The following is a 10,000-nucleotide window of genomic DNA, read 5'->3' on the forward strand; positions in this document are numbered from 1 at the left end:
TGTTTAATTACCATATGTAAGGCTTCGTGCACAGAGGGGATTGTCGGGAATGGATGGCTGTTTGGGGAAGCTCCCATTTATTAACATTTCAACAAAACAAAAGTCAGGTCACTAATCCCCAGACAAAATCACACATTGTGGTATTTTTTGTTTTTTTTACAGTGCACACAGTGTCCGCGGTGTGGTGAAAAGAGGGCAAGAGAGGAAATTAAAACAGAAGTGGATTTATAGTTAGAAAGAGTGCTAAAGAAGAGAGAATTCCGTTTTTTATTTTTTTATTTTAGTTACCCACAGTACTATTGACCAGTCCAACTCAAAAGATATTCGGCAGTTTCACTTTGAGCTCTTGTTCCGCCGCTGTCCATCAATGGTTATGACGAGTCTCGCTGGGTACAGTACGCCAAAGCGATATCCATTGACTCGATGCTGCTGTTGTATGTTGCGCGTTTCTGTTGCACCAACGCGGAGGTCCTGCCGGGACGAAAAAGCGCGTACCCTCCCAGGTGAGGGGCTTCTTCCCCGCAGCCTGGAGGATGAGTTGACGGTCGGGCCAGCGGAGTAGGCAGATGAAGATGGCCCTCGGTGGCAGGCCGGAAAGAAAGAAGAAAGGAGGAGGAGGAGAAACCGCCACCTCCACAGCCAGCCACCTCACACACCCCAACTGTTTAATAGTGCCCGGCTCGCATGCCTCTCGGTCGGCTGGCCGGACAATATGCACCCCGCTGCAGCAGCACCTTCGGGAGGTTTTCTCACTGTGTTCGGGACTTCGGCTCTAACTCGGCCAGATGGCTGGACACGAGTGAAACTCTTCACGGTTGCATTATTTTCTTTAGTGAGTGAGTGGATGGACTTCTGCACGTTTTCAAACTTGTTTTCAAGCTGCTCAAAACCTCTGAGCGATGTCGGACTTAATCGATAGTGTTTCACGGAGTAAAAGTTTAGCCCAAGCGGTGTATCTCCAGCCTCCAGCAGGTGAGTCATTTCCTCATTCATGGCGTGATTGCTTGTCTTTTTCTTTCTGCTTACCTGTGTTGTGTTATGTTATGTTATGTTATGTTGTTAAAAGAGGGCAAGAGAGGAAATTAAAACAGAAGTGGATTTATAGTTAGAAAGAGTGCTAAAAAAGAGAGATTTTTTTTTTTTTTTGGAAAAAATCCATAGATAAGACGCACCGTTATATAAGCCGCAGGGGGCAAAAAAGGCCAAAAAACGGGAAAAAAGCCGCGGCTTATAGTCCGGAATTTACGGTACCTACCTACCTACCCAACTACCACTGCAGTAACGCCTACCCAACCTAACTTAACTTAACCTAACTACCTACCTACCCAACTACCACTGCAGTAACGCCTACCCAACGCTGCTCGTTATTTGCAGATGCTATTTGCCCCGGGACAGATCCTGTCTACTTGGCCCCCCCACCTCCTCTTCCTCCCCCCCTCCTCTCTATCCTCCCCCCCCTCCTCTCCCTTCTGTCTCTGTCTTCACCTCCTCCTCTCTAACCCCCCCTCCCCTCCTCTCCCTTCTGTCTCTGTCTTCACCTCCTCCTCTAACCTCCCCCCCCTCCTCTCTAACCCCCCCCCCCCTCCTCTCCCTTCTGTCTCTGTCTTCACCTCCTCTTCCTCCCCCCCTCCTCTCTATCCTCCCTCCCCTCCTCTCCCTTCTGTCTCTGTCTTCACCTCCTCCTCTTCCTCCCCGCTCCCTCCTCACCTCCATTTCAAACTGCGGTGGTCCCAGGATGTCTTTCAGGGCAATGTGGTCGATCACTATGGGCATCTCTGGGGGTGCGGCCATGTCTGTACACACACACACACACACACACACACACACACACACACACACACACACACACACACACACACACACACAGACACACACACACACACACACACACACACACACACACACACACACGTTACTTGTGTGGTCAGGTGAAAAGCACAGTTTGGTTTTGATGATGCTTCCATTACTTCCATGGAAAGATTTGAATGCACTTTCTCTGACCTCGTGTGAGAGAGAACTGACTGGAAGAGACTGATGGTGAGATACACAGTTAAAGGAAGAGTATCTATCTATCTATCTGGCTGCACAGCTTTACACTAGAAGATGCATTCTAGAAGCTGTGTGTATCGCACCTCTACGCTCAGGCATCAACAGATCCATAGTACCTGCTGACCTCAGAGACAGACGGGCAGCTGAGGGGTCTTACCTCCCTGCTCCTGTGAGACAGACAGGCAGCTGAGGGGTCTTACCTCCCTGCTCCTGTGAGACAGACAGGCAGCTGAGGGGTCTTACCTCCCTGCTCCTGTGAGACAGACGGGCAGCTGAGGGGTCTTACCTCCCTGCTCCTGTGAGACAGACAGGCAGCTGAGGGGTCTTACCTCCCTGCTCCTGTGAGACAGACAGGCAGCGGAGGGGTCTTACCTCCCTGCTCCTGTGAGACAGACAGGCAGCTGAGGGGTCTTACCTCCCTGCTCCTGTGAGACAGACAGGCAGCTGAGGGGTCTTACTTCCCTGCTCCTGTGAGACAGACAGGCAGCTGAGGGGTCTTACCTCCCTGCTCCTGTGAGACAGACAGGCAGCTGAGGGGTCTTACCTCCCTGCTCCTGTGAGACAGACAGGCAGCTGAGGGGTCTTACCTCCCTGCTCCTGTGAGACAGACAGGCAGCTGAGGGGTCTTACCTCCCTGCTCCTGTGAGACAGACAGGCAGCTGAGGGGTCTTACCTCCCTGCTCCTGTGAGACAGACGGGCAGCTGAGGGGTCTTACCTCCCTGCTCCTGTGAGACAGACAGGCAGCTGAGGGGTCTTACCTCCCTGCTCCTGTGAGACAGACAGGCAGCTGAGGGGTCTTACCTCCCTGCTCCTGTGAGACAGACGGGCAGCTGAGGGGTCTTACCTCCCTGCTCCTGTGAGACAGACGGGCAGACAGACAGGCAGCTGAGGGGTCTTACCTCCCTGCTCCTGCGCCAGGCTCTCAGGGGCCGAAGCCTCTGGCTTGGCGACTTTTTGCCCTTCAGCGACCTTCACAGCCACCGCCCGGCACACTGCTCCGATCTTCCTCTCCAAGGAGCGGACACCGGCCTCGCGGGTGTAACTGAAAGAACAGACACAGGACACAGAAATTAGCCTTTACTAGTAGCCTAGACATGTTTTTATCTCTACTGTTTCCATCATGGAAATGTGCGACTCAACGATGAAATGTTCAATACAAGTAGCAGTGAACTGAACGTTGCCATAGTAACACTTCAGCTTTCTGGGTTTGAGCCGCTGCCAAAACCATCGTTTTACAATCCTGCGCGCCGCGGCAGCTACCTTAGGTCGTTTTCACACATATTTCGGTCGAGCCAGGCGCTGCCGCAGCAGTGAAAAGTATACAATGTTTCAATTTTCAAATAGAGCGGCTTCGTTTCACATGTGTTTTTTATCACCGCGCCCAGGCCGTTGTTCTACAGAGTGGAGCGTCATGTATCCATGCCAACCAGACGGAAGTAGACGCGTATAGCGTAATTCCACCTGGAAAGGAAGCCCGGCGGGATGTAAACAGAACTGAACGATTGATTGAAAAGTTTATTTCTTTAGGGACAGATACATAAACATAGAGCATTCACAGTCTTTGTTATATATCCTGACATTTATCCTAAGCTAGTTTGCAATATTTGTCCCTAGATGGAGAATGGAGAATGAACAACGCCGTTTGCTCTTGGTACTGCTTTTTGCATTTTACATCGTTTGTCTCTTTCAATATCGGGAAAGTGTTGAATTTGAAAACGAGGCACGCGGCTGCGTATGGAAAACAATGTTTTCATGTACTGGAGGCGGCGGATGCAAATCTCCAGACAAAGCAGGACAAGGCGCAGATTAATTCTGTTGAACCGTGAAGCCCTCACCATATGCAGATATTATCGGCGAACAGCCAGGTAAGTTGTAAACATTAACGTTTGTAACGCTAGGCTTGCTATGCCCTTGGTGGTAATTTGGCCAAAAACTGTTTATGCAATGTTTGTGAACGCCGAATTGACGTTAACATTAGAAATACAGCATTAGAACGAGCTGAAGTCGGCGCGCGTTCACACATCACTCGCGCCGTATTTAGGGTAGGGTTAGGGCGACGCAAGCCGCTCCGAAACCACCCTCTCCAGCTGAACCGAGAGCGAGTGAGTTACGTCGACTACGAGTTTGAGTGGCATGTTCACACTGACCCAGTCGCGCCGTGTTTGGCCCTAAAACTCAGTTAAGTCGACCTAAACGTTCCAGTGTGAAAACGACCTTAAATGCAGCAGCCGGCACGAGGCAGCTCTGGCTCAGGAGGTACAGCGGGTCGTCCACTAATCTCTTTGGATAAATGAGGTCGATGGTTCGATCCCCGCCTCCTCCAGTCTGCATGTCGACGAAGTGAGCCCAATATGACATCATCAAATGTCTACATTTCCATTTGAATTTTTGTAAAATAAAATAAAATAAAATAAAATAAGAATTAGTCAAGTGATTATCGATTATAAAAAATGTTTAGTGATTAATCTTCTGTCGATGAGGGGGGTACGGTGGTGCAGTGGTAAGCGCTGTCGCCTCAGAGCTTGAAGGTCCTGGGTTCGATTCCCACCTGGGACGCTGTGAACGCTGAAGGAATGCGTGCCCGTCCGCATGTCCTCGAGTGCCCACCGCCCGGGTGGGGTCGTCAAAAGGGCCTTTCTGTGTGGAGTTTGCATGTTCTCCCCGTGCCTCCCGGGGGTTTCCTTCATATAGGAACCCCCTTCACCAAAACATGCAATATCCTGGTTGCTAATGTGGTGCCTCCTCTGGTTGTTAAGGGCGCCTGTTCGGAGGGAGGGGAACTGGTTGGAATAGCGTGAACCTCCAACGTGCTATGTCCTACCGGTGAAGCTTCCCCTGTCAGGTAAAAAGAAGCGCCTGGCTAACTGCCCATGTCTCGGAGGAAGCATGGAGCCAGTTTCGGCTCTCCCCAGATCGGCAGAGGGTGGAGCAGCAACCAGGATAAATAAATAAATTAGCACTTATGGGGGATAAAAATGGGATAAAAAAAATCGGGGGGGAAAATATATATAAAAAAAGAAAAAAAATCTTCTGTCGATGGAATAATTGCTTCATTAATCATTGAAGCTCTACCAGAGACTTGATGTTCTCTGAAAGTAGTTGGGAAAAGAAATTCACGCATATATCGGTATCAGCATCAGTCAAGAGTAGGAAAATATCGCCATATTGGATATCGAGAAAAAAATCCAATATTGTGCATACCTAGCTAGGTAACGTAAATCATTTCTTCAAATGTTATCCAAATCCGATCAGCGCGTCTAAGATATTGCGTGTTATGAACAAGCAGACAGAGACAAACTTGCCAAAATGAATAATATGGGTGTTCAAATAAGCCAACGTCCTGAAACAGAAAAGGCATCTCTTGTCTCCGACCCCCCCCTGACCTCTCTCTCTCTCTCTCTCTCTGACCTCTCTCTCTCCCCCTGACCTCTCTCTCTCTCTCTCTGACCTCTCTCTCCCCCTGACCTCTCTCTCCCCCTGACCTCTCTCTCTCTCTCTCTGACCTCTCTCTCCCCCTGACCTCTCTCTCTCTCTCTCTGACCTATCTCTCCCCCTGACCTCTCTCTCTCTCTCTGACCTATCTCTCCCCCTGACCTCTCTCTCTCTCTGACCTATCTCTCCCCCTGACCTCTCTCTCTCTCTCTCTGACCTATCTCTCCCCCTGACCTCTCTTTCCCCCTGACCTCTCTCTCTCTCTCTCTCTGACCTATCTCTCCCCCTGACCTCTCTCTCCCCCTGACCTCTCTCTCTCTCTCTCTGACCTATCTCTCCCCCTGACCTCTCTCTCTCTCTCTCTGACCTATCTCTCCCCCTGACCTCTCTCTCTCTCTGACCTATCTCTCCCCCTGACCTCTCTCTCTCTCTCTCTCTGACCTATCTCTCCCCCTGACCTCTCTCTCTCTCTCTGACCTATCTCTCCCCCTGACCTCTCTCTCTCTCTCTCTCTGATCTATCTCTCCCCCTGACCTCTCTCTCTCTCTCTCTGACCTATCTCTCCCCCTGACCTCTCTCTCTCTCTGACCTATCTCTCCCCCTGACCTCTCTCTCTCTCTCTGACCTATCTCTCCCCCTGACCTCTCTCTCTCTCTCTGACCTATCTCTCCCCCTGACCTCTCTCTCTCTCTCTGACCTATCTCTCCCCCTGACCTCTCTCTCTCTCTGACCTATCTCTCCCCCTGACCTCTCTCTCTCTCTCTCTCTGACCTATCTCTCCCCCTGACCTCTCTCTCTCTCTCTCTCTCTGACCTATCTCTCCCCCTGACCTCTCTCTCTCTCTGACCTATCTCTCCCCCTGACCTCTCTCTCTCTCTCTCTGACCTATCTCTCCCCCTGACCTCTCTCTCTCTCTCTCTCTCAGGTGCTATTGACTGTTTCTATAGTAACCAGATTGGAGTGCAGCGAGTGTTGTGGAGAGGACATGCAGGACCGCTGCCGCAAAATGTTCCTAGTAGCGTGCCAGAAAGGTTTCATCAGACCGTTTGTGATTGCTTAGCTGTTGTCTGTTGGTACCACCAGTTTTTGGTTGAAAGATTTTGAGACCAATATTAATGTGTAACGCTAGAGGGCGTGGCGTTATATATTCATCCATTTGGAACTTAGGTGCCTCTTTGTGATTGGCTACCCCCAAGTGAATCAGTTCATCCTTGGCCCCATGACCAACCTTTCTATGCAGTTCTGTGTTGTTGCGTGAATCCGTTTGGAAGTTACGACACCTTTCTGTGATTGGACACGGCCATTGCCACGCCCCCTTTTGGCCAGTGGCCGTGGAAAGTTGATCAGTTCTACGTTGCTCCATGATCAAACTTTCTGCCAAGTTTCACACAAATCCGTTCATAACTTTTTGAGATATCCTGATGAAGACAAACAGACAAACAATGGTGGAAACATCATCTCTGTAGCGGAGGTAAGAATGTAATACTTTATCCATCCTATAGGGTCATTCTCTGCTCTCCTGCACCCTGCAGGCAGGTCAGTGGCTACACTCCAGCTCATCTGGAGTGATTTATTATTTCATCTTTTTCATACTTGTTTTGATCATGGTCTGGTTCCATCTGCCTGGTTTAAATCAATTATAACTCCAATACCAAAATCCCCAAAGGATGACCCCAGGATTCCACTAAATTATCGTGGAATTAGCTTACTAAGCACTGTTTATAAATTATATTCTTCTGTTTTGAATAATAGACTGTCACATTTCTTAGAGCATAACGGATTATTAGAAGAGGAGCAAAACGGCTTCAGAAAAGGAAGAGCCTGCATTGATCACATTTATGTTGTGACCACTGTAGTTAGGACTAGAATGAAGCTTAAAAAACCCACTTTCTGTTGTTTTATTGATTTCCAGAAGGCGTTTGATCTTGTTGACCACATCCTCCTTAAACACAAGCTTCACCAAATCGGGATAAATGGAAAGTTTCACAAAGCGATTACTGCTATTTACGAAGCCCCTTTGGCTTGCATCAGAGTGAATGATTATCTCACAGAGTGGTTTCCAGCGCCCTCTGGTGTCAAACAAGGGGACATTCTTTCTCCAACCTTGTTCGCAGTTTTCATAAACGATTTGGCTAGAGAAGTTAAACAGCTGGGGATAGGGGTTTCATGTGGCCAGGTACTCTTAAGCATCCTTCTTTATGCAGACGATATTATTTTGCTTTCAGAATGTGAAGAAGATCTGCAAGTGATGTTGAATTGTGTTAACGAGTGGTGTAACAGGTGGAAGATGTGCGTTAACCAAAGGAAGACACAAATAATGCACTTCAGAAAGCCGGGTGTCGCAAGAAGTCAGTTTGTGTTTTCTATTGGTGACACACAGCTTGAATTCACTGACAAATACAAGTACCTGGGTTTATTTTTGGATGACCACTTGTCTTTTTTGCCTGGTGTTTCTATGTTGGCAGACTCTGCAAGCAGGGCTCTAGGAGGTGTTATAGGTAAGACCAAAGTTCTGAGGGACTTGGGCTATCTTACTTATTCAAAACTGTATCACTCCTGTGTATGCCCTGTGTTAGATTATGTTTCTGGTATTTGGGGCGGTAAACGTTTTCTGTTAAGCGAACGTATCCAGAACCGGGCAATTCGCTTTTTTTTGGGTCTTCATAAATATGCTCCTCTTCCAGCAGTTAGTGGAGAAATGGGGTGGGACCCTTGTGTGGTCAGATGGAAAATCAGTATGGTGAACCTCTGGAACAGATTGCTGGACCTACCATCCAATAGGGTTGCTAGTCAGATTTTCCTCTGGGACTTGTCTGTTGAAGGGGAGTGGGTCTCAGATATGTATGACTTGTTTCAGGAGTGTGGTTTTGGAGAATATTACTCTCAAAGAATGTGTATAAATGTAGAGTCGTTTAAATCTCAGATCCGCGCTAACTGGTTACAATCTTGGACTGAAGAACTATGGCAGAAGCCAAAATTAAGAACTTACTGTTTATTTAAAAATGAATTTAAATGTGAAAAATATGTGATGTTTAATTTACCTAAAAGTAAGAGGTCCTTATGTGCTCAGTTACGATGTGGTATTCTGCCTTTACATATTGAAACAGGCAGATACAGAGGGACGGCGGAGGAGGATAGGATTTGTGAATATTGTGAGTTGATGGAAGTGGAGAATGAATTTCACTTTATTTTGTACTGCCCCTTGTATCATGACTTACGAGATACACTATTTAAAAAAGTTCACTCCCCTGAGTTAAACCTGTTAGATTTTGAAGAAGGTGCCATACTTGAATTTCTTTTTGATAACATCTTTGCTTTTTCCGAATATATCTCTCATGCGTGGGATAGGAGGAAAAAGATGACATATGATAGATAACTCATATATTTTACTTAATACACATTGTAGTTAAATCTGTGTTTTGCTGCTGATGCCGTGTGCTGCTGTGTGTGTGTTTGTACGGTTTTGTATTGTTCAAGCACCGTAATAGATATGGAAATAACTGTATGTTGATGTGTCTGATAATCCCATGTGGGATGGGTCATGTAAATTGTCCTGACACGTAAATAAAATTTTCATTCATTCATTCATTCATTCGGTAGAGGGATGTTTTCACCTGGCCAGAGATAGAATGGTCACAGTTCAAAGCAAATAGCCACTAAACCACTTGACAACTTCATAGCCCTTTTCCCACATGCGTACCGGAAAATTACCTGTAAGTCAATATCGGACATTTCCCTTCACACTTCGGCTCGCGCATGTGGGAATCTATCAGCGAATTTTCCTGTATGTTGGGGGGGCGGGGGGAGGGGGGAGCTTATTTGGGGGGTCGGCAAAACTCGAAATAAGTTCGCTTGTCAGTTGTCACACAATAAATCACACTCGTTTGACTTAAGAGCAGCGTCAAGCCGCCAGCGTAATCAACACAGCCGATTTCCCCCTCCCCTCTCTGCTCGAGAGCAGCAGCCACGGACAGACACAGCGAATGACACAGCAAATGCACAAGCGAAATCCGTGGAAGTAGTTTGCTTTGATGTGCGCGAATGATTAGTTGATGCACTTTGAAGAAGTTGGGATCCGTGTCTGAGAGAAATAGTTGCTGGTTCGATGTTTATCCGTTCACCTGCGTTGCGTTGAAGCACTTTTTACAGACTGGCTTTGTTTGATGTGTCCGGGGTTGCCTTCGGAAATCAGCAAGCTGACATACTGCTCTTATTAGGCTATCACAAGATCATTTCGCCAGTTTGCTTTAATGTGCGCGAATGATTAGATTATGCCCGCTGGAACATTAAGCAACGTGTGTAGGCTACTCCTCGCCCATGATTGAAGGACCGCTGTCGCGGAAAATGACTGGAACCGTTTCCACTTGCGTCTCCTTAAGATCATACCGGTCTTCTGACTGGGTCGAAACTGGTGAAATGTCGGGGACGACGGGGTCGCGCTAATACCGGCACGGCGCCTTTCTCACATGCAGGCATTAGACCACGTACCGGTCATTTTGCGGTACAAAGCGCATGTGG

The 10,000-nt window shown here is 47.9% G+C and overlaps 1 protein-coding gene across 3 annotated transcripts in view; it reads right to left on the reverse strand.

Annotated features, from left to right (window-relative positions):
- Nucleotides 1-10,000, reverse strand: part of lonp2 (lon peptidase 2, peroxisomal) — a gene marked incomplete at its 5' end in the record, with an annotated part of 30,730 nt that overhangs the window by 4,819 nt on the left and 15,911 nt on the right. The window contains 2 exons of one of the 3 annotated variants that reach the window (XM_083655152.1): nucleotides 1,708-1,793; nucleotides 2,950-3,092. In XM_083655152.1, coding sequence (XP_083511278.1) covers nucleotides 1,708-1,793; nucleotides 2,950-3,092 — 229 coding nt within the window. Of the gene's footprint in view, nucleotides 1-1,707; nucleotides 1,794-2,913; nucleotides 3,093-10,000 lie in introns of all 3 variants that reach the window. The other 2 variants (XM_083655151.1, XM_083655150.1) reach the window with 2 other exon arrangements.

This window comes from Poromitra crassiceps, assembly GCF_964638095.1.
Source record: "Poromitra crassiceps genome assembly, chromosome: 18".
Classification (NCBI taxonomy): domain Eukaryota; kingdom Metazoa; phylum Chordata; class Actinopteri; order Beryciformes; family Melamphaidae; genus Poromitra; species Poromitra crassiceps.